Source organism: Sciurus carolinensis, chromosome 14 (genome assembly GCF_902686445.1).
Source record: "Sciurus carolinensis chromosome 14, mSciCar1.2, whole genome shotgun sequence".
Taxonomy (NCBI): domain Eukaryota; kingdom Metazoa; phylum Chordata; class Mammalia; order Rodentia; family Sciuridae; genus Sciurus; species Sciurus carolinensis.
Window position 1 is genome coordinate 9,675,422 of NC_062226.1, and position 25,519 is coordinate 9,700,940.

At 41.0% G+C, this 25,519-nt stretch overlaps 1 protein-coding gene across 4 annotated transcripts in view; it reads left to right on the plus strand.

Annotated features, from left to right (window-relative positions):
• The first annotated feature begins 1,142 nt into the window (after positions 1–1,142).
• The window catches only part of Scai (suppressor of cancer cell invasion), a 148,440-nt gene continuing 124,063 nt past the window's right edge, over positions 1,143–25,519 (plus strand). For all 4 annotated transcript variants that reach the window (XR_007105045.1, XM_047525628.1, XM_047525630.1 and 1 more), the window contains exons 1-2: positions 1,143–1,281; positions 1,988–2,032. Coding sequence is in view for 3 of the 4 variants with exons in the window: in XM_047525628.1 (XP_047381584.1) it covers positions 1,229–1,281; positions 1,988–2,032 (98 nt within the window). In the remaining variant the exon portion in view is untranslated. The remainder of the gene's footprint in view (positions 1,282–1,987; positions 2,033–25,519) is intronic.

The window sequence follows — 25,519 nt, forward strand, 5'->3', positions numbered from 1 at the left end:
ATTTGGTTTGGTGAAAAACTAGTGTCTTGATTTTTGCCATTTATGAAGATCAATGAGAAATTTGTCCACCACTCTTCGGTGTATCCTGGTGCTATAGGCTGTCACCTTACTGATGCATGAATAAAATGAAAGTGGCTTAAGAGAAAGTTTTATGCCTCTTCTCAACTCCAAACAGATAAGATGCACAAACTGTACACTGGAATAGAGATGTAGAAGAGTCTTACCTTGAAGGAAGAATTTTATATTAGTGAGTTATGCCTCATTTTCAAGGATGGTCTTGTCAGAAGAGATTTGTTGGGCTTACATAGGGTAGTTTTGCATGCATAGGTGAAAAAATGCAGTAAAATTTATTTTAAAATTGGTTAATTGGTGTAGAACTTAATCATGTACCGTATCACAGAATGGCTAGTACACACTCGGGAATCAGGTCTGTTTAGGCCTTTCAAATGGAACACATTCCTTCTAGTTAGGGCATTGGTTCCGTTTGCAGGGTTGATTTTTTTTGACGGTAATTAAAAAAAATAATTCCGTCCTTTCTTAAGAGCCTGCACCCAAGCTTGTGATCTTTTCTGAAGAGAACTGAGCAGCCACATCATGCTGTGTTTTGGTGGATTCTTAACATTTTGTGACTAGATCCTCTATGAAGCATAGACTGAGCTGAGACATTTCCGCAAGATGTAGACAGGGACTGCATCCGAGGTGGTTCAAAAGGAAGTTCATTTGGGAGAGCTGCATTTGTGCGGTACCTGCCAGAGGTGTTTGGAGAAATTACAGTGCCTGACTTTAGGCTCTGGAGCGGTGGGAGGTGGTAGGTGCCCGCAGGTGTCTGGGCGTCAGACGCGGAGCCAAGAGAACCTGCGGGCAGGTGTCTGGTGCCGGAGATGCGGTTCCCACGTTCCGGCGCACGGTGGCGCTTCGGTCTCCTCTGGCTCTGCTAGCAGTCTCTAAGGCACCTCCGCCGCCACCTGCAGTCTCAACCAAACCTCTGGGTGGGCAGCGCGGGATTTGACGGCCCGAGCGGCCAATCAGAGGCCAGGCTTTCGGCCACACTACGGATGCAGCCAATGGGAGCCGAGGAGATGCGCGGAGGAGGCGGGCCCCGCGGCAAGCCTGGCAGAGGCGCGAGGCCCTCCTCCCGCCTCTCCGCCTACTCCAGCCTCCGCCGCCTCAGCTTCCCGAGCGAGCCCTGCGGCCGCCGGAGCAGCTCCCGCGGCGGAGCAGGAGCCGGATGGTCAGAGGAGCCCGGCAGCCCCAGCAGCCGCGGAGTCGCCTGGCCCCCAGGTGGGGCGGGGGCTGGGTGCAGGCCGGGCTCGGGGCTGGGGCGGGGGCGAGGGAGTGGGCCCAGGGGCAGCGGCTGGGGCCGCCGAGCTTTCGGGGCGCCGAGGCTGGAGAGGCGGGGGTGCAGGCTGGGGACGTCTGGGGGCGCCTAGGGACCGGGGCGGTCGCTTGCTGCAGGCGGGTGAGAGCGACGTGAGGGGGAGGGGGCGCCGAGGGCTGAGGCTGGGGGCGCTGGGCCGGAGGGGCAGGGCGCGCGCCCCGCGGAGGGGCCGTGGAATGCTGGGGGCGCCCGGCCTGGAGGGGCGGGGCTCGGAGGGGCCGAGCAGGGCCGGGAGGGGGTGGGCATGGGAAGGGAAGGCTGGGAGGGGGCTTGCGGGGTTGGCGAGGCAGACAATGAGTAGGTAGGTGGAGGTGGGTGGTTTTAGGGAGCTGGACTCTGACGAATGCGGTCCGAGGATGGGCTGAGGGATCCGGAGGCGGAGAGCAGGGTTTCGGCTGAGGGGGTCCTTGGAGAACGGTGAGTCCCAGGTTTGCTTGGTGTTGGTGAATAGAGGAAACGAGGCGTCAGGTGTTTGTAAGGTCAGGTGTGGGCATGGCGAGCCTGTGGTCCCAGAGGGTGGTCATTTAGTTATTGACTGGCACAGTGGAGCCTGGCGATGTGTTCTTGTATGTTAACTTTTAGTTACCATCTCGTTTGTTTGGTCTGTAGACTGACTGGCACAGTGGAGAAACCACCTCGAAAACGGAAAAGCAGGTAAGGCCAATAAACGCCTTCCTCTTTTGCTTCGTGTTCGTGTTTTTCTATCTGCCTGATTGCACCTGTGCCATACTGCATAATTGTACATGGGCAGGAGATGAAGTTTCTTATTTAGCTCTTTTTTTAGTGAATATAACTACATGCAGGGTTTTCTTTTTGAGGACTTCAAATTACTACCTCTTACTTTTTTTTTTTTTTTTTAATTGAAGAGAATGTGGGAAACATGAAAAAATTGAGAAATCCTAGTTTTTTTCTTTAGTCATAATTTCAACTTCTCTACCATCTCTGTTTGAAAGCACACAGCTGCCGTGTGCCAGTACTATGTGCAAGTGCTTTATGTGTGTTATTGCCTGTAATCCATGAGGAGACTCAAGATAGTACATAGGTACTGTCGTCATTTGCAGAATAAGGAATTAAGTCACAAAGAGGCCAAGTATATACACAAGATCGCACATTTGTCTAATAAATGATGGAACAAAGATTTGAATCCAGGCAGTCTGATTGCAGAGCTTAAGCTCTTAACCATTATACTGTAATGCCTCTAATACACATTTACAAATACATTTCATTATTGATTTCTTTTTTATCATATATAGAAAACAGAATAAACTAAAATGGTTGAACCTTAGGAAAATAGAAGGTAACAAAGAGCATAAGTAGGCCACAAACAAGTGAATTATTCCTTGAGTAATGGAGAATATTCATTCCACAGATATTTTTGAGTGCATTCAGTGTGGCAGGTACCACACAGCAATTCTGTGGAGTCATTAGGAGATTCCTTTTTTTCAATATGTTGGATTAGAGAAAGTAAGCTACAATAGCGACAGTGTGACCAGGACTGTTTTCATAATTAATACCTGTCAAGATATTGCTCAGAAATCTTCGACATTAGTTAGATATGAAATACTGATAGTAGAAGTACCAGTAGCCAAAGTACTTTTGCTACTTGTTAGGCCAATATGATAGTCACATGCAGCTACTGAGCCCTCGAAATGTGAATTGCATGTCTGAGGAACTGAATTTTTAATTTAATTGTAATTAATTTAAATTTATAGACTGACCACTTATTGGAAATTGTTTTAAGTATGTCTTGAGCCTCCTTGGGTATGTGAAGCTACCCTATCATCTGTAAATTTTATGAAGACTAAATAATGATCAAATATTTCCGGTGAAAATTTAGTGTCTGAGCCAGGCACAGTGGTACACACTTCTGATTCTGGCTACTGGGGAGGCTGAGACAGGAAGATTGAATGTTCAAGGCCAGTGTGGGCTGTTTAGTAAGACTGTGTCTCAAAATAAAAAGGAATGGAGATACAACTCAGTGGCAGAACACTTCCTAGCACATGTGAGATGTTGGGTTCAATCCCCAGTATAGGGTGGAGTTGGGTGCAGGAAGGAAAGAAAGAAAATTTAGTGTCTAAAATGAGATAAATATAAATATACACTAGATTTCAAGTTTGTACCAAAAAAAAAAAGTAAAATTTCTTAGTCCAAATTTGAATACTTACATGGAGAAGTAATGTTTGGTATATCGAGTTCAATGAATTGTAATACATCAGTGAAATCATTTCCACTTATTTCTTTTTTTCTCATGGCAGCCACTAGAAAATAAAGAAAAATTACACATATGGTTTGCATTGTATTTCTTCTGGACAGTCCTGGTTTAACCCCATCACCGGTAGCTTCCTATCTGCTTTCCCTGCTTTCCAATCTGTAACTTATTCACCATTCTGTGTAAGTCAATCGTGTAATTCTCATAGTTGGGTGTTTTCTGTGGTTCCCTATTGCTATTGAACATAATTCAGACTAATTTTAGCCTAATTATAGTAAAGTACTGCACATAATTTTAGCCTAATTAGAGTAAAGGACAGTCTTTATTTTATTTCCACCTACCTTTCCAGCCACAGATTAGTACTGAGGCCATAGAAATTCTCGGTAGTGAACATATTAATTCTCTACTCTTAAAATACTTTTACTTTCTGATGAACTCTTTAAGATGGATGAATGAATTGCTGGATGTAGGTTCTGTTTGCCTTTTCCAGAACTTATGTTCTCTCTGCTTTGGGTATTTGTACATGATTTCTTTTTGGAATCGTTTCTCCTTGCTCTTTGACAAGCTCTTTAGAACTTAGCTCACCATCATTTCCTCAGTGAGGACTCTCCCCATCCTGTCCTTTTCCTCCCTCTGCTCTAATTTCCTCCAGTGGTATCCTGTATGTACAGATACTTCTAATGGGTTTGCCATTACCCATGAATTTGGATCCACCTCTGTCAGGTACAAGTTGTAATTATATGTAAGTTACAAACACTCTGATTCTCAGGTTCCTCATCTATATAGTGGAAATAATAATGGTTCAATTGTTCTAGGATTGTAAAGTGCCTAGAACACATTTCTATGTACATGGTACATTATTTTTAAAAATTACTTAATTTTTTGTGTGTGGTGCTGGGGATTGAACCCAGGGCATTTTGTATGTGTACACAGTAAATTTGGGGTTAAAAAGCAACAATAAAGCCGAACACCATGGCTCACATCTATAATCCCAGCTACTCAGAAGGATTTCAAATTCCAGGCCAGCCTGGCCATCACAGCAAGATTCCCATCTAAAAAAAGCACCTTTCAAATACAATTTCCTCTCTCTTTTTCTTTCTCTCTCTCTTTTTCCAGTACTGGGGATTGGACCCAGGGCTTTATCATGCTAGGCAAGCACTCTGTACCCCATTTTTGTTTTAAGACAGGATCTTCCTAAGTTGCCCAGACTGGCCTCAAATGCAGTACTCCTGTCTCAGCCTCCTTAGTAGCTGGGACTATAGCTGTATATCACCACACTCAATTTCAAATACCTTTTATTTCTCATCTCTTCAAAATCTGTACATTCTGGAGGTTTACAAATAAATTACAGCAAAGAGGAAATGAGAGAAGAATAAAATTAAAGCAGAGGCAAAATTAGTATACATATCAGAAAGTACTATATAGTTACTAAAAGTAGATTCCACATCCACCTCTGAGTTTCCTGGAGCAAAGGGAGGAAGTAAATAAAGTCCAATTTCCAGATTCATGGTGTCTATAAAAATCAAATATGTATTCAAAAGCACAAATTTTTTTTTTTTTCTTTTTTGCCTTTTAAACCTGAGACACATTCCTCTTACTGGTCTTCATACTGGGGACACTGTAGTTTTGTGGGGAAACAGTCCCAATGATATATGTACGTATGTATACATATGCATGTGCACACGCACACACACACACTTTTTTTTTTTTTGTCATGCTGGGGATCAAACCCAGGGCCTTGTGCATGCTAGGCAAGTGCTCTGCCACTGAAATTTTAAAGATTGCTTCTCAGAATGCTTCTCAGTCCTAGTTAGGGTATGCCTGTGAACAGTCTGCAAAGGCATTCCATGCCCTATTATTATTTCCTTGAAAAAAAATTGTTTTTTTTTTTTTTTTGCTGGGCCTCCTGCAAGCCAGGCAAGCGTGGTACCACTGAGCCACTTCCCCCAGCTCTCCTTGAAACTTTCATTTCCTTGTCTTGGTTCATCTTTGTACCTAGTACTGTTTTGTACCTAGTAGAAAACACACATTCTTAACTGTGCCCTGCCTGTGCCAGTAATCCCAGTGACTTGGGAGGTTGAGGCTGAGGCTGGAGGATCATAAGTTTGAGACTGGTCTCTTCAGTGGGAACCTGTCTCAAAATTTTTAAAAAATAGGCCGATGCAGTGGCACATGCCTATGATCCCAGTGGCTTAGGAGTCTGAGGTAGGAGAATTGTGAGTTCAAAGCTAGCACAGCAATTTAGCGAGGCCCTAAGCAACTCAATAAGACCCTGTCTAAACAAAATACCAAAAAGGACTGGGAATGTGGCTCAGTGGTTGAGTGCCCCTGGGTTCAATTCTGGTGCCAAGAAATAAAATAAAAATTTTGAAAAGTGCCTGAGATGTAGCTCAAAGGTAGAGCACCCCTGGGCTCAGTCCCGGTAACAAAAACGACAACAGCACACACACACACACACACACATTCTTTGTACTTAACTCAGTAAAACTAGTGACCCAGCTGGTGTGGTGGCACATGCCTGTAATCCCAGCAGCACTGGAGGTTAAGATATAAAGATCACAAGTTAAAGACCAGGTTCAGCAACAGAGTGAGGCCCTCAGCAGTTTAGTGAGACCCTGTCTCAAAAACTAAAATAAAAAGGGCTGGGAATGTGCCTCTGTGGTAAATTACCCTTGGGTTCAATCCCCAGTACCAAACAAAAACAACAAAAAAACTGTTGAACCAATATATGCATTTGTGGCAGGAGGAATTAGTGTGGGATGGGGCTTTGGTGGTCCAAAATCATGTCATAGTATTGAATGCTCCTGACTAGACCAACAGGAGTATTAAGGTTAGGAACACATAGCTTCTGTGTGGTATTTTAAATTTCTGAAGAGTTTAACGTAGTCTGCTGGTAGTGTTTGTATTATGAATTAGAGAATTCTTTCATATTCTCTTTGAAACAGATCCATTTGTTGATTAAAGCTTATCTGATGCACAAGGGCCTGGGTTCATTCTTCTTGAATTTGAGGTCCTCCTGCCTTAGCCCCCCAAGTGGCTGGGATTACAGGCATGCACTAGTACACACCTGACCTTTATTTTCTTTCTTGTTTTCCTTTTTGGTTATATATTTAAAATCAAAAGGATTCAAGTATTTTGATGGTATGTGTAATTTCTTGAAGAAACATCTGTGTCAGGCTTAGTGGCACACATCTATAATCTCAGCTGCTTAGGAGGTTGAAGGAGAAGCATCTCTTGAGGCCAGCTTGGGCAATTTAGCAAGACTCTGCCTCAAAAAAAATTTTAAAAGAGTTGGGGATATAGCTCAGTGGTAGAGCACTTGCCTAGCACTTTTGAGACCCTGGATTCAACCCCCAGTACCACCCCACTACACACAAACATCTGGGACAGTAGATGTACATGAGTGAGATATGGCCCTTGCTGGGTGGCAACTCATTTATTAGTGGGGAAAACAGACACTGAAATATGAGACAGTGTAATGACTTTGTTTATATACCAAAGTTTATACAGTGTTTATAAAGGGTTTGTAGTAATTCTGCATAACTGGTAGTGAGGGCAGTATCAACAAATATTAATCTAGATCTGAAGATTTAAAAGGTTAATTTTGGTGATAGTGTTGAAATGTTGGAGACAAAAGCCTGACTAATGACTCCTGGGTGAGCTGCACTGGACATCTGAACCAGGGGCATTTGAAGAAAGGTGTTTGAAGAGGTGTGTCAACTAAACAGTGGTTCCCAGCTAAGGGAGCTTTTGCCTCTTAAGGGATGTTTGGCAAATAGAGAAATTTGGGGGCCTCTTGAGGGTAGAAGAATGCTGCTAAAGAGCCTGCAGTGCACAGGACAGCCTCCTAGGCCAAGAATTACCCAGCTCAAAATGTCAGTGACCCTAAAACTGAGCGATCCTGAACTAGAGTCTGAATCTCAGTGCTTCCAAATACTAACTTTGGGCTCTTGAACAAAGTATTACACCTCTGAACCTGTTTGTTTTTCAGCAAAATGAAGGTAATCATAGTATCTCTGGTAGATTATTATTCTCAGTATTTTTTTTTTTTTTTTGATGTTGCTGGTGATTAAACCCAGGGCCTTGTGCATGCAAGGCAAGCACTCTACCAACTGAGCCATATCCCCAGCCCTAGATTATTATTCTCTAAATATACGCTCTGAGTGCAGAGTTTTGTCTGTTCTATGTACTCCAATATCCCCAGCTTCCACACATAGTAGGTACTCAACCATTCTTATTTGGATAGTTCAGTGAACTAATGTGTGCCAAGTGGAGAGACTCAGTAAGCCATGACTGTGACCATCATTCACTTAAAAATTTTTTGGGGGGTGGGTACTGGGGATTGAACTTGGGCATTTGGCCACTGAGCCACATCCCCAGCCCTATTTTGTATTTTATTTAGAGACAGGGTCTCACTGAATTGCTTAGCACCTTGTTTTTGCTGAGGTTGGTTTTGAACTCGTGATCCTCCTGTCTCAGCCTCCAGAGCTACTGGGATTACAGGCATGAACCACTGAGCCCATCCAACTTAAATATTTTTATTTTGCTTTTTCTTCCATTCTTTGAAACAATTAGCTTTACTGAGGTATTTACATATGATAAAGTTCCCCACTTTTTTTTGTTATTGTTTTTGTGCTGGGGATCAAACCCAGGGCCTTCTGCATGCGAGGCAGACACTCTACCAACTGAGCTATATCCCCAGCCCTCAGTTCCCCATTTTAAGTGCACAGTTTAGTGAGTTTGACCAGTGTGTACAGTTGTGTAACCATGGCAGTCATGATGTAGAACGTTGCCATTGCTTCCCTTTCCACCTCCAGATTTCCTCATGTTCCTTCATAGTCGTGGCTCTGGCAAGCACTGACTTTGTGTGTGTGTGTGTGTGTGTGTGTGTGTGTGTGTGTGTGTGATGAAAGTCAACCTTCTCTAGAATTTCATCTGAGTAGCAACATGCAGTAATCTTTTGTGTCTAGCTTCTTACCCTTGGAACATTACCTTCTTAATGTTTTTGCAAGTCATCCTTGTTACTGTGTGTAATATAGTTAATTCTTTTTTATTGTTGAAGAAGAACATCCCATGGTGTGATTTTTATCACCAGTTCTTTATCCATTTACCAGTTGATTGCCGTTGGGCTTATTTCCAGCATTTGGTTAGTATGACAGCAACTGTTGGGAACATTGGGTCTTTTGAGATACGGGTTTTCATTTCTTTTGAGTGAATGCTTAGGAGTGAACTTGTTAGGTCTTTTGGTAAATATATGTTTAACTTTTCAGTAGTTGCTAAACTGTTTTCCAAAGTTATATTCCCACCAGCAATGTGTGAGAGTTCCTTTCTCTGGTGTTCTCACCAGTACTTGATATTGTTATTTTTTCTTTTTAAACAGCTTTATTACAGAATAATTGGCATATAATAAGCTGCACATTTTTAAAGTGTACAGTTTGATAAGTTTTGGACCCTTGATACTGTCACTGTTATTTGCCATTCTGTGAGTGTATAGTGGTACATATCATTGTGGTTTAAATTTCCTTTTCCCTGATGAATAATTATGTTCAGTATCTTTGCTTGGGCTAATTTTCCATTCATATAACTTATGTGAAACATTGCAGTCTTTTGCCCATGTTTTATCAGTTTTATTTGTCTTCATTGGTGGTCAAAAGTATTCTCTGTGTATTCTGGAAACAACTTTTTAAATCAGGTATATATTTTACAGGTATTTTCTCCCTTCTATAGCTCACCTTTTAATTTTCTTCACAGTATATTGAGGCAATTTTAGCTTGAAGAGTAGGTTGAATGGGAATGCTTTCTATTGAGGCAGCAGATGTAGAGCAAGAACAAGTTGGGGAGGGTGAGTATGAATTTATTTGGGCTATCTCAAGTGTGTGTCAGTGAACCATCTCTAACCAGTCAGGTAAAAACACCAGTCTTTTGCCTAGAAAAGAGATCAGAAGTCCTTAGCAAACACTTGGTGATCCAAGCCATGAAAGCGAACCAGATAACCTGGGGAGGGCATGTTGAGTGAAATGCAGAGAAACATAATGTTATGGTAACACAGTGTGGAAATAGATGGGCATGGTTGCATAGCCTGTAATCCCAGAAACTCAGGAGGCTGAGGAAGGAGGATCGCAAATTCGAGGCTAGCCTCAGTATATTTAGTGAGACCCTAAGCAACTTAATGAGATCCTATCTCAAAATAAAAAATAAAAAAGAGCCGGGGATATAGTTCAGTGGCAGAGTGCCTGTGTTCAATTTTCTTCTGTACCAAAACAAAAATAACACTGTGGAAATAGAACAAACTGCTTTGTCTCTTGTGTTTTCTCTTTCTCTGCAGTATTGTCTGTCTGCTGCAGGGTCTTGGTGCTGGGGATTGAGCACAGGGCAAGATGGGTAGTATTTATCCCTAGGCGATAGATCTCTGTGCTCTGTTAGGAAACCAAGATTCTGGAGGTACTTGCATGGAAAATTGGGAAAACGTTTTTGAACTACACTGAAACACAGGACTCTCCTCTGTTTACAGAACTTCTTTGTGCTAGAGTGTGCCTCAGCAACATCCCTGCAGCCAATGCAGTGGTTTTGGTGGAGCTGTTTCTTGTAGCATGTGTTAGTGAAAACTGAGGGCACAGTGCCAGATTCAATTCTTTGAAAGCAGGTTCTGCAGGAGCCAAGATAGCATGGTCAGAGTGTAGAATTTTCATGGCAATGTTTAAGAATGAAACCTAGAAAAGTCAAGGAGTGATTTCAGAGGTGTTCATTCACCCCTGGAGGGTGAAGTGCCAGGAATAGCCAGAAGAAGGTTAAGCAAGCCTCTAAGGCTTCACTTCTATTTTTTGCAAGTGTGGGTGTACATTTTAAGTAGAGTTGGAATACTAACTGCATGAACCTGAATCGTTCTTCACTCAACTGTAATAATTGGGGACTTACTCCTCTTTCATCTTTACACTCCTTACTCTACCTGAAGCATATTCCATACATTACCTTATTCATCTGTAAAGATTTTAGTATGTATTGTTTAAAGGTAAGAAATCTTTTATTTACTTATTTTTTTGTTGGTACTGTTTTTTAACCTAGAGGAGCTGTACTGCTGAACTACATCCCTAGTTCCCCCTTTTTATGTATATATTTCTTTATATATATTTTTATTTTTATACACACATATTCTGTTTTAGTTATAGATGGACACAATATCTTTATTTTATTCATTTATTTTTATGTGGTGCTGAGGATCGAACCCAATGCCTTACACATGCTAGGTAAGTGATCTACCACTGAGCTACAACCCCAGACCCCTAGTCTCTTTTATTTTTTATTTTGAGACAGGGTCTTGCTCTAACTTTTGATCCTCCTGCTTCAACCTCTTGAGTTGCTGGAATTACAGATGTGTGCCATCATGCCTGACTTGAAAAGAACTCTTTTGGAACACATAACCCATTAACAATAACTTAATTACTAATATTCTCTTAATATAATCAAATATCTCATCAGTGTTCAGGTTTCCATAGTTGGCCAGTCATTTTTTTAAAAATATTTTTTTAGTTGTAGATGGACACAATATCTTTATTTTATTTATTTATTTTTATCTGGTGCTGAGGATCGAACCCAGTGCTTCACATGTGCTAGGTAAATGCTTTACCACTGAGCTACAACTCCAGCCCCTGGCCAGTCATTTTTAAAAAAATATTTTTGTTCAAACAGGATCCAGATAATGTTGGTAATTTAAAGTTAGTGGATTAAATCTTAAGTCTTTTTTTCTTTTTTATTTACTAGGGGTTGAACCTAGGGCCTCATGCTTGCTAGGCAAGTGTTCTGCTCTACCAGTGACCCACAGTGGTAGAGCAAAACACTTGCAATCCTTTTTAATCTACAGATTTCCCACTCCTCTTTTTCTCTGTGCTGTTAGTTCATTGAAGAAAGCATGTTTGTTATTAAGAGTGTCCTGCAGTCTGCATTTTTAATTTTTTAAAAAGTTGAAGTATGCCCAGGCGCAGTGGCACACGCCTGTAATTGCAGCTGCTCTGGAGGTTGAGACAGGAGGATCTCGAGTTCAAAACCAGCCTCAGCAAAAGCAAGGTGCTAAGCAACTCAGTGAGACCCTGTCTCTAAATAAAATACAAAATAGAGTTGGGGATGTGGCTTAGTAGTTGAATGACCCTGAGTTCAATCCCTGGTACCCCCCCCAAAAAAAAAAAGTTGAATTATAATTTTTACACATGGTAAATTCAACTATGTTAGCATTGTAGACCTATAAATTTCAACAAATGCAGATGCATAAGTACAACTGTAATCATAGTATAGAGTAGTGCCATCAATCCCCAAATTTCTCTTCTGTCCCCCTGACCACTTGGCAAGCACTGACCATTTTTTCTAGTTTGAATCTAGTAGACCTTATCCCCAGGGGATCCTTTAGCATGTTTTTCTCTTTGTGTCTTGTAAACTGGTAGTTAGAGCTAGTTCTAGAGACTTGATGAAATCCAGATTTAAATTTTCTTTTTTTCTGGAAAGAATATATCATAGGAGTGGTGTGTACCTTCATTGAGGCTCTTTTCTTTTCTCATATTAGGAATCCATAGTATCCAGTGTCTAGACTTATTTCTTTAGGCATTGCAGATGAGTATCATCTAATTCTTTCATTCCTTCATTATTAGCTGGCGTACTTTCTAGAAAAATGTTTTCCTTGTTAACTTAGATTTTAAAAATTTTTTATTATTTATTTATTTTTTTTGGTGCTGGAGATTGACCCCATGGCCTGCTTTGCATGTGCTCTTGTGATTCTCCTGCTTCAGCCTCCTGAGTCACTGGGATTGCAGGTGTGTGCCATCACACCTGGCAAAAATCTTAATGTTTTGATGGAGCAGCTTGTTGGAACTTACTTTGAAACCACCAAGATTCCTTGTTTGTAAAAGGTATCCCTAGTTTAGTACATTAATTGACCACATAGCAAGCAGGAATCTTAGTTTAGAAAATCATGTAATCCGGAAATGTTACAGTATTTTATTTCCTTTAAGTAAAATTAAATCCAATCCTGTTCCCTCCTACTCCCCAATTCCAGCAAACTGATGAGAAATTCAGTCTCAGTGATTAATAATGGGCACCCACTTCTCCTTAGGGTTATAGACGAATCTGAGAGGCTTAGGAGGTGCCAGGAGAAGGGTAGAAGATGAGTGTTCAGTCCATTTGGCTGTGTCTAGTAAGTATATTGTCTCAGAAGATGTGAGTCTTTGTAGTCTGGTGTCTATAATGGTCGTGGCCAACCTCAGGTTTGAGTTCCTGTGGGATTCTGGTATCTGGGTTTCAGCTTTCCTTGGTACACCATGTCCCTGGAAGGACTCGCCATGTATCTATAGCCCTGCTGGGAAATGAGGTTGCAGGCCCCCTCTTTGAAAGGTCCCTAAGATTTTCTTCCCTTTCCAGATAAATTACTTGCTTTTTCTTCTTGTTTCTACCCTTCTCCCCTCAAAGACACTCTTCCTTCCACCGTCTCTCTTCAGCACGCTCCTCAAGGAGTTCACATTCTCAGAAAACAAACAAACCTCCCTTGAGGAAGCAAATAGGAGGACTCCTCTTGGGGACTGGGGAATACAGAGTAAAACACCTTCTGATGCCTTAATAGAGTGACCTTTCTCCCCCTCCTGAATTCTTTGGGTCCCTGTGGTGATTTTTTAAAAGATCCATACACAAATTCTTTGATTTTGCTTTCTTTAAAAGATGGAGCTTAGTTCTGCTGCCCTTGAATGTGGGCTGACTCGGTGATGTACTTCCAGAGAACAGAATGCAGCAGAGTGATGAGGCACACTTCCCAGTGTGGGGTATCAAAAAGACTGGTTTCCACCTTGGGCTCCCCTACCCCTTCTCTTTGTCTCTCTCTTCACTTGCTCTCTTTTCTCTCTCTTCACTTGCTCTGGGGAAGGCCTGCTGCCATTATGTGAAGCAGCTCTGGAGAGGGGGAAACCAGGCAGGCCATGGGGAGGGCCATGTGGTGGGGAAGTGAGGCCTGCCAGCAGCCACAAGAGTGAGCGTGGAGGCAGATCTGCAGTCTGCCGGCAGCCTGCAAGTGGCTCACACGAGTGAGCCTGGAAGGGGATCCCCTTCCTCTGGTTGAGCTTTGAGATGCCAGTAGTTCTGGCCGCAAGCTTGACTCATTGTCCTGGCTTCAGAGGCTGGGTTATGTGAGCCTGTGAGTTTCCTTGGAGAGTCTCCTTTCTGTAAGCACTGTACCTAAGGGACTCAGTGCCAAGTTTTCTCTCATTCTGAGTAGGCCTCTCCTGGGCACAGAGAGAGTGAGCGCATGCATGTATGTGCAAGAGGGTGAGTGCAAGAGCTTGCCTGTGTTTTGGAAACAGGCATCTTTTGGTTCCAGGCCCTGAGGGGCAGTTCAGTTTCAGGCAGTGATGCTGCCTGTCCTAAAACTGAGCAATGAGCCGTTCACTCTTGGCTTCACAGTCATTGCCCTCCCTGCTCTCCTGCCTCAGATTGGGAGGTGGTCCCTTACCTGGGTTTGTCACCAGGTTTTAAACTCTCATCATCCTCTTGACAGTCTAGGAGTAGTTATGAAATAAGTCAAGTCAGACTTGTAAAGTCAAGAAAACTATGATGATAAATTTCATGTGTCAACTTGACTGGGCCACGGGGTACCCAGATATTTGTTCAAACATTGTTCTAGGTGTATTGGTGGATGATGCTCACATTTAAATTAGAAGGTTGAGTAAAGCAGATTGACCTCCTTCATGTGTATGAGACTTACTTAATTATTCGAAGACCTGACCAGAGCAAAAGGGCTAAATAAGACAGAACTCCTCCGACCTGACTCCTGGAGCTGGGTCATTGGTCTTTTCCTGACTTTGGGCTCAAACCAAATCTTTGGCTCTTGAACTAGATCTTACTCCATTGGCTCTCTTGGTCCTCAGGCCTTCAGACTTGCTCTAGAACAACACCTACAACTACTGATCTTGGGACTTCTGAGCCTCTTAATTACATTAACCAATTTCTTATAATGAATCTCTTTGGATCTGTTTCTCTGGAGAACCCTGACTAATACAGAACCTAGCTTTGTTGTTGTTATTGTTGTTGTTGTTGTTACTGCCACAGCATTTTACTACTGAGCTACGTCCCCAGTCCTTCTTTTGTTTTTGTTTTGAGACAGGGTCTTACTAAATTGCCGATGCTGACCTTAAACTTGTGATCCTCCTGCCTCAGCCACCTGAGCTGCTGGGATTATAGGTATGCACTGCCACACCTAGCAATAAGCCTATTCTTTTATGGTCTTGCTCTCTCTTTGATCCCAGGTTTCCAAAGTGCTCCCAAACTTGTCAGTGCTTCCATGTTACTAGCTGTGGGATCTCTTCTGATGTGACCATCTTCACCACAAGCTAAGCAAAGGAGAGGGACACAGATTTTCACGAACTTGGCAGCTGTTTTGGAAACATTTTACTCTAAGGCAAGACACCACTTTCGGCATTCTTATTGGGTTTCTTTCCCCCTAAACTCTCTCTTGATATATTCCACAGGCTTTGAAAGCGCATGTGCCTGTGTTAAGTTACTTTCCATCACTATAACAGATACCTGAGGTAATCAACTTACAAACAGGGAAAACGACCAGGTGTGATGGCTCAGGCTTGTAGTCCCAGCAACTCAGGAGGCTAAGGCAGGAGGATCACGAGTTCGAGGCCAGCACCAGCAATTTAGTGAGGCCCTAAGGACTTAGCGAGACCCTGTCTCCAAATAAAACGTAAAAGAAGGGCTGGTAATGTTACTCAGTGGGCAGCAACCTGGGTTTAATCCCCAGTACCAAAAAAAAAAAAAAAAAAAGGAAAAGGTTTATTTATTGTGGTAGGGATTGAACCCAGAGCTTCACACATGCCAGGTAAATGCTCTACCACTGAGCCACATCCCTAGCCCCACAAATAGAGTGATTTTGGCTCAGTCCACGATTGGTTGACCCTGATGCTCTTGGGCTTCGTGGGACATCGTGGTGGAAATACAGGGCAGAGCAAAGCTACTCCCCTCATGGCCAGGTAGCAAAAGAAAGAGGAAGAACCGGGGTCCCATAAGCACATTAAAAGGCGTGCCCCTAATGACCTGAAGACCTCCTGCTGTGCCCTATCTCCTGAAGTTCCCTCTGCCTCCCAGGCCAGGTTGGGGAGCTGTCCTTTTACCTGGGCCTTAGGGGACAGTCCAGATCCTAGTGCCACACTGTTACGGGTAGTGTCTTAGGTCTCCAGATAGAGGTCCATGTTGAAAGTGCTTATACATGGTTTCCCAAAAGCCTACAAAATAGCAGTCAGGTCCTTAATATTATTATATTGTGATGATTCCCAAACTGTAGTTTGGAATTTCCAAACTGTAGTATATGGAATTTTTTAAAAAGTTACCAAAAACAAAGATTTTAGATTTAGAATAATTTCAATTAGCTTGTCTCCTTGGCATCAGATAAGCAGTTTATTGATGTAACTGGTGGTTGGTAATAATAAAATTGTTATCTGTAGGGTTGGGGATGTAGCGCAGTAGTAGGTAGCATGTGTGAGCTCAGTCCCCAGCACCACTCTACCCCCCCCCACAAAAAAAAAAGAAACAACAAAAAAACACTCAAGTAAACAAAAAAAGGGTTTCTTGGGTTTTTTTTGTTTTTGTTTTTGGCAGTACTTGGGATTTACCCTAGAGGTGCTCAGCTTCCAAGTTTTATCCCTAGCCTGTTTTATTTTTTTATTTTGAAACTGTCTTGCCAAGTTGTCTAGGCTTAGAACCTGTGATCCTCCTGCCTAAGCCTCCCACTCTGGGAGATAAGTGCTACCATGCTTGGCTGAGTTTCTTTTTATGTATATTCAATATGGCTGAATATACATCCATATTGTCTAAAACCAGTACTAAATGAATAAGATATAAGTTTAAAAGAAGGGGAAATAGCTTTATTTATTTATGTGTTTCATGATATTGGGGATCACACCCAGAGCCTTGTGCCTGGTCGGCAAGCCCTCTACCACTGAGCTACATCTCCAGCTCTTTTTATTTTTTATTTTGAACCATGGTCTTGCTAAGTTCCCTAGGTTGACTCAGAATTTTTGTGATCCTCCTGCCTCAGCTTCCCAAATAGTTGGGATTACAGGCATGTGCCACCATGCGTGGTGATATTAATAATTTGTAAAAGAAGTATAGGATCAATATTGCAAGAAATTAGTTTTTGAGTCCAGGCACATGCACAGTAGGTAAAGTCCTAGGGTAACATTGAAAACAAAGTCCTTAGAAGTTCCCATCATAGTTGGGCATGGTGATGCACACCTGTAATTCCAGTGATTTGGGAGGCTGAGGCCTCTTGGGTTCAATCCCCAGTACTGTAAAAAAAAAAAAAAAAAAAAAAAAAAAATTCCATTACAGTCTTTTCAAGTATAGTTTGTATATTAGTCAGGGTTCTCTAGAGGAAGAGAATCAACAGATACGTTTATAAAATGGAGATTTATTAGATTGGCTTACATGACCAGAAGCTGGAAAGTCCACGATGACCATCTATAGGCTGAAGAGCTGGAGGAGCCAGTAACTGTGCAGTCCAAGATTTTGATGCCTCAGAACAAGAGGGATCAACGATTCTCCCCCAGTTCAAAGGTTTCTGAAAGCTCCCTGGAGAGTCACTGACAGAGTTTGCTTTGGGAGAGTGAAGGAGCAAGAGTCTGATGTCTTCAGGCAATCACAGCAGCAATCAAAAACCTGTCCAAGAAGAATCAAGCTTGCATCTACTGCTGCTTCCTTGTTCTTCCAGCTTTTATTCCATCCAAGCCACCATCCTATTGGATGGTGCTTCCCACGCTTAGGGAGGGTCTCCACTTCACTTGGCTATCCCCGCATGCCCATCGTTCTTAGACACACCCTCATTGACACACCCAGGAGCTTCTTAATCTTCTGCATCTCTTAATACAATCAAGTTGACAATTCAAATCAACAGTTACAACATGTTTAACAATAATTGCCATGTGTTCAGTACTTACGAAGAAGTTTATCCAAATCAAATGTTTTGTGTTTATACTATTGTATGTAAAAACTCTTGTGATAAAATACTTATTACATTTAGTAGATGTTCTTGAGAATGCATGTCCTTATTGATTTTTCTCAGTGAACAATAGTTGTCATATAGATGTGCACAGAATTTTCACTTTTGAAAACAGGTCCTTGCTCTTGAAAACATTGGAAACCACTGGACTAAATGCTCTCTGGAGCCATTCTTTGCTCTAGTATGTAGAAAGAGGACTACAGCTTCAAGCTTGAGTCTGTGTAAGAACTGGTTTACAGAGCAGGAAGCACCGGTGCTGGTGAAATCCCCAGAGCTGGCAGGGTGCTTGTCACTCCTGTGCTTGTCTGCATGCCCTAGGGGTTTGGTTCATGTATCCCAACATCCTTTATGTAATCTGTTACCTGTTGTCTCTCTGCCTATAAACCCTTCTTTGAAATAGGATGCAGGTGCCTTAGCTTTTCCTTTACCTTAAGGAAATTTGACACTATTTCATTTTAAAGGGTTTTTGCCATTAGTAACAACAGAGACTCAAATGAGCAAATAATAATTTGCTCGTTTTAGAATTTTATTAAAGATAAGAGGGTTTCCTGACCTTCATTGAAAGTTAAATGAGAACATCTGTTTTCTGGTAGTGACTAGAACTAAGTGGTGTCAAAAGGTTCTTCCAACTCAAATGTTTAATTTTTAGTGGGAGTTTATGTATTTTCCTTATTTTATTACTCTTTTATTTATTTTTGTTCATTTGTTTTGTGGTATTGGGAACTGAACACAAGGGCACTCTCCTGACCTGTATTTCCAGTCCTTTTTAATTTTTTAATTTTGAGACAGAGTCTCCCCATCTTGCCAAGGCTGACCTTGAACTCGATGATCCTCTGGCCTCAGCCTCCCCAAATCATTGAGTGCTCTATCCTGCCCAGCCTTATTACTTTCATCCTGGGAAATACCTACACATCTTTTATCCTCTTTTTCTCTATAGTTCGACTGTGAAGATAGTTACTAATAAGCAATTGAATTTGTTTAGTCAAAGGGGAGGAGAAACTCCAGATTATTGTCTTCAGTTTCTTTGCCCTTTGCTTTTTTATAGGAAAAGAATACTTAATAAAAACCAATAAACACTGTTAGCAAAACATCAGCTTTGGTATATTCTGATGTATAGTCATTCCATTGGTATGACAGGTTGTATTTCCCAAGGATGTCTACAGCAGTGTCTTTCAGTCTACATGTTTTACTGACAGTGTGACTTTGCCACTGCTCCCCGTCTCATAAAGACCAAGTCCCCATCTCTCAGGCTTTTGTAACTACTTCCACCAATGACATGTTGGTGACTCCAGTACTGCTGTGTGATTTGGGGGCTAAGTCATAAAAATGCTATGTACCTTCTGTCTTTTTCTCTTGGTGCATTTACTTCTGGAACCATCTAGCATGCTGTGGTGTGAGGAACCCAAACAGTCATGAGAGGCCTAGGTGGGAGAGACTGAAAGCTTCTGGCCTTCAGCCCCGTGAAGCTCCCAGCTGACATCCAGCTTCTGCTTGCCAGGCACATGCATGAACTGTCCTAAAATCAGATCCCACTCCTCCATATCACCATGAAAGTGCCCTGGGGGTGCCTTGTAGAGCAGAGATGCAGTGTCCCTGCCAAATCCTATCCATGGTGCAGACTCATGAGCATGGTAAAAGACTGAGTTGTATAGCAGTAGATAATTGGATTGGTATTCTGTTTTGCCAGATTGTTGAGATCACTCTATATATTAGGCTTTCAACCCTAAAAACAAGATGTGTTTCTACCTTCAGGAACATTGTTACTTATCTGAGAGGAAAAATGGATTTGGTGTCCTCTTATTTTATTTGCTTATTTATTTTGATACTGAGGATTGAACCCAGGAGCACTCTGCCACTGAACTATATCCCCAGCCCTTTTTATTATTTTATTTTTTTTATTTTTTGTGGTGCTGAGGATTGAACCCAGGGCCTTGTGCTTGTGAGGCAAGCACTCTACCGACTGAGCTATATATGCAGTCCTCCTTTTTATTTTTTATTTTAAAATAAGATCTCACCAAGTTGCCCAAGCTGACCTTGAATTTGTGATTCTCTTTCCACAGACTCCTGTGTTGCTAGGATTACAGTTGTGTACCACTGAACCTGATTTCTTCCCTTACTGATTATTATTACTTCATTGATTTGCATTTTACATATTTATTATACTGTGAATTTTTTTTTTTACTAAACAAAGTAAAAATTAGACAATAATACCTGTGTCCTGCTAACTCTATTCTTGTGTTCTAATGTAGACGGTTATTGTATCTTAATAATAAGCAGTGACTTTGGATTGATTCAGACCAAGTGTGTAACCTTGTAAGGCAATATCCTCTTTGTAAATCAGCTTCTTCTGGAGAAATGGTATCCACTTCATAGATGATCTGTGAGTGTAAAGTGTTTAGATGGTTCCTCCCACAAGATGTTGACTCTTCCTTTCTACTTATAGTCACCACTACTACTGCAGCTACTACTAGTGTGGGCGTTATTATTTTCAGACTAGGGAGGGGGAAGGAGTATCAGCAGAAAGGGTGCAATCTGAAATGAATTACACCCCCAGAGTGAACAACTCCCAAGAACTTTGGCACAGAGGGATGCTAGGGAGGCTGAAGGGACTGAGGAATTAAAATAGGTGTGTTTTAGATTTCTCCAGGCTTAAAGATTCAATGAAGAAGTGAAGACCAGAATGACTCTTTGGGAGAAAAGATTAGGAAGGAGGTAATGGAGAGATTTCTAAACCAGGGTGGGGTGAGCTGGTACTTGTTTTTAGACCTCTTTATAGTGTTAGTATCAGGGATTTACTGATAGATTAGGCAGTGGTACTGGAAATCATTACTTGTTGCCATCATTTAGTTTTTAGTTTTAATATATTGTTATTGGTTTCATTTCTTAGACTTTTCCTAGTTTTTTTTTTAAACAAATCTGCTTTTGTAATAAATTTTATTTGTAATAAATATTTAATTAAACATTTAAAGTATTTGTCATTATAATCTGTCTCATACTCTTGATACTCTTTTCTCTGTTCTGTATTTTATTTTTTAAATAATAAAGAAGTCAGACACCACATTGCGTGCTTGTAATCCCAATGACTTGGGAGACTGAGGCAGGAGGATCCCAAGTTTGAAGCTGGCCTGGACAACTTAGTGCGACCCTGTCTCAAAACACAGTGCCCTGGGTTCAATCCTAGTATTTCTGCTACCCAATCACACACACACACACACACACACACACAAATAAATAATAAATTTTAAAAAAAGAAAGAAAAGCGTATGTGCGTCTGTATTTTTCCCCCCAATCATTCAGTCTGAGTTTTGCTTTCTCTCCCTCTGCTAGAGGGCAGGGATGTTTGTTTCTAAAGCACAGAAAATATGTAGAACACAGTAGATATTCAACAAGTATTTTGTTGAGTGGATGATATGTATTTGTAATTATTTTAAATGAAATCTAATATACAGAAAGTATGCATGACATGTATAGTTTAAAGAATAATAATAAACCTCTTTGTTCCCATTGGTCAATTTAAAAAATAATACATTTCAATATCTTGGAAGTTTTGATGTTCTTTTCTGTAGCATTTACCATTATTTTCATTACCTTGCCTTTAAAAAAATGATTTTACAGTAGGACATGGTGGTGCACAGGTATAGTGCCAGCCACCTGGAAGACTGAGGCAGGAGGATCCAAGAGTTTGAGGCAAGTCTGGGCAATTAAGCAAGACCTTATCTCACCAAAAAAAAAAAAGAAGAAAGAAAAAAAGTCGGGGGAGGGGGTGGCATACTGAGGTGTAGCTTGGTGGTAGAGTGTGCCCCTAGCAAGCTCCAGACTGTGGGTTCCATCCCAGGACCAGAGAAAGAATTTTAAAAAGATGATGATGCCAGGTGCAGTGGCACATGTCTGTAATCCCAGTGGCTCAGGAGACTGAGGCAGGAGGATCTGTTCAAGGCCAGCCTCAGCAACTTAGTGAGATCCTGTCTCAAAATAAAAAATAAGAAGGGCTGGGAATGTAGCTCAGTGGTAAAGTACCCCTGGGTTCAATTCCCAGTTCATTCACCCACTCCCACAAAAAAAATTAAATTAAAGGGCCAGGCGTGGTGGTGCACCATCCTGAGTTAATCCCCAGTACAAAAAAAAAAAAAAAAAAAAAAAATTTTGAGGGTGACTTTACATGTGGACATAATTGTAAATATATTAGAAATAATTGATTATGGATTTAATTATAAATATATTTTTTGGTTTTAAATTTGTTAAGCTTTATATACATTCTTTGGTTTTCTTTATTCATTCATTATTAGCAGTTCAAGATTCATTCATTTTGGTGCACATAAATATGTTTCATTTATTTTCACTGTTATGGTACTCAGTTTACATGAGTGTGTTACAATTTGTCCATTCTTCTATGTGGGTAATTGATTTGTTTCTAAAACACCAACAATGCAATCAGGAACATTTTAAAAGTCCATAGGTGGGGCTGGGTTGTGGCTCAGTGGTAGAGTACTTGCCTATTCTGTGTAAGGCTCTGGGTTTGATCCTTAGCACCACATAAAAAAATAAATAAAAGTCATAAAAAACGTATTAAAAAAACATACTGATAAACATATGCAAGAGTTTCTTTAGGGTATCTATCTAAAGAGTTTCTGGATCATACAAAATGAACATTGTCAACTAAATTTTGACAGTCATTTTCTAAAAGTGTTGGTACCAACAGAATGTAAACCTTCCTTTTAGCTGCTTCTCTTAAAGGTTCCAGTTTCTGTAGCCAGCACTTGGTATTTTAAAATTTTAACTATTATAGTAGGTGTACAGTATCCCTGTGGTTTTGTGAAAAAATGATTTAATTCTTCAATAACCACAATTAATAATGGTATGTGTGTTAAGTACTGTATACTTTCTATCTTGGAATCATATTGGGTTCACCTGATTTCTTGTGCTATGTGATTGTCATGAGATAAACATATATTTATTTTTTGTACTGAGGATTGAACCTGGGGGCACTTTACAACTAAGCTACATCCCCAATCCATTTTTAATTTTTTAATTTTTTTTTTTTTTTTGGTACTGGGGATTGAACTCGGGCACTTAACCACTGAGCCACATCCCTAGCCCACATTTTGTGTTTTATTTAGAGACAGGGTCTCACTGAGTTGCTTAGCACCTTGCTGTTGCCAAGTCTGACTTTGAACCTGAAATCCTTCTGCCTCAGCCTCCCGAGCTGCTGGGATTACAGATGTGTGCCACTGTGCCCAGCTTAATTTATTTTGAGACAGGGTCTTGTTCTGTTGCTGAGACTGAACTTGAACTTGCTATCCTCCTACCTCAGCCTGCTGAGACCCTGGGATTATAGGCATGTACCATCACACCCAGCGTTTTTTTTTTTTTATTTGTTTGTTTGTTTGTTTGTTTTTTAATTAGTAGTCATGAAAAATAAGCTTTGCCAAGATAAGACATTAGTAAAAAGAATATAGAGTTAATGTAAAAACTGAACTACCTGTACTTTGTATATTATCCGACAGATGTCACTGTATTTCCCTTGAAATTTAAAAATATTTGGCAATATGACTGTCAATTTGATGTGGTGCCATGAGGTGCCAGAGCACACAGTATGGAAACTGTGACCTTGGAATTGTGATTACCTTCAGGGAATAGAATTTTTGATAATCATTATTTATTCCTTTATACTTTCTGAATTTACCACATATAACACAAGATATCAGAAAAATATGATTTTATGTTCTTATAAAACTTTTTAACAAAAATTTATACTTTATTCCACTTTTTAAAAATTTTTTGTCCAGGGCTGGTGCTGTAGCTCAGTGGCAGAGTGCTTGCCTAGCATGTGTGAGGTACTAGGTTCAATCCTTAGCACCACATAAAAGTAAACAAAATAAAGGCATGCTGTACTTCTACAACTACAAAAAAAACTCTTGTCTAATATCCTTTTGCTTTTCCACCCAGGATACTGCATTACATCTAGTCATCATAGTTCTTCAAGTTTCTCTTGACAGTGACAGTTTCTCAGACCCTTCTTAGTTTTGAGGAGTATTTTGTAGAATGTTTCTCAGATGGAATTTGTCTGGTGTTTTTCTCATGATTAGACTGGGGTTATGGATTTTTGGGGAGAAGGACCACAGAGGTAAAGTACCATTCTCATCACATCATGTCAAAGGTACCTGCTCTGTACATGACTTATGACAGTTGATGTTAACCTGGATGACACGATGAGATAGGGTTGTCAGTCTCTTCCTTTTGAACCTGGAAGAAGTCACTATGTATACTCCACATTGACAGCTGTATTCCACTTCCTTGAAGGCAAAGTATCTGCAGAAATTAATTTTGATTCTTCATATTTAATCATGTATTTGACTCATGGATGTTTATTTTATACTTTGGGTTATAATCCAGAACTGCTTTATTTATTTTGTTGCTCTAATAGCTCCAGCTTTGACCATCCAAGAAGCCTTTCAGTTAGCTGCTGTGTCCCTTTGGCATGCAGCAACTATTGTAGGTTGATTTTGTTTTAAGTACTAACTTACTTTCTGGCACTACAAGATACTAAAGGATCATCTGGTATATTTCTTGCTTCAGTCCTGGATTCAGACATTTCTCCAAAGATCCCTGGTTCCTGTTACTAGAGAATGGTATGAGAAGCCAAGATCTGGGTGTTGGGTGTGCTTGTTGTTATTGGGGCACAATGTGTGTGTTTTTTTTTTGTACTGGGAATTGGACCCAGAGGTGCTTAACCACTGAACCACATCCTCAGCCCATTTTTATGTTTTATTTTGAGACAGGGTCTCACTGAGTTGCTTAGAGTCTTGCTAAGTTGCTGATGCTGGCTTTGAACTGGTGATCTTCCTGCCTCAGCCTCCTGAGTCACTGGGATTACAGATGTGAGCCACCATGCTTGGGTCACAATGTGATTTTGATTTGCATTATTTTGATGATGAATGAAGTCATCCACCATTGTATATGTTTATTGTTATTTACATAGCCTATTTGTCAAGTGACAAGCCTGTTCAGGACCTGCCCAGCATTGAGTAGTTTTTGTTGTTGTTCGGTTTTGGTACCAGGAACTGAATCCAGGGCACTTAACCAGTGAGCAATATCCCCAGCCCTTTTTATTTTTCATTTTGAGACAGGGTCTTGCTAGGTTGCTTAAGGTCTCACTAAGTTATTAAAGCTGACCTTGAACTTGTGATCCTCCTGTCTCAGCTTTTTGAGCTGCTGGGATCACAGGCATGAGCATAGTAGCACTCAGCTGCATTGACTCGATGGCTCATAAAATCTAAAATACTTTTTATATGCCTGTTACAGAAAAAAGTTGTTAACTCCTATAATTATTTGGTTACTTTTTTTGAAATCATAGATGAACACAATATGTTTATTTTATTTATTTTTATGTGGTGCTGAGGATTGAACCCACTGCCAAACACAGGCTAGGCGAGCACTCTACCACTGAGCCACAACCCCAGCCCTAATGTCAATTCTTTTGAGATAGGTCTCACGAAGTTACTGAGGTTAGCTTCAACCTCAAATCGTCCTGTCTTCAGCCTCCTAAGTAGCTGAGATTACAGGTGTGTACCTCCAAACCTGGCTTCTCAGTTGTTTTGACAGGTTTTCTCTCATATTTCCTGACTTCTTAGTATGCCTGTTAATCTTTGCTTAGATGCCACACATTGTAGAAGTACTGGGTACCTTTTTTTTCTTTCCTGTTAATCTTGAGATTTTTTTTCCCTGGGAGTTAAATCGTTTGGAAATGTTTTGATCCTTTCAGGTCATACTTTTAAACTTTGTTAGGTGGAACCAGAGCAGCACTGAGGGCTGTCATCACTAGGGCTTATCATTTTGTACTCTCTGGCAAGACCCTTCTTAATTAACTTTACCTGAAACTACAAGGTTTCCCAAGTCTGGCTGGTGG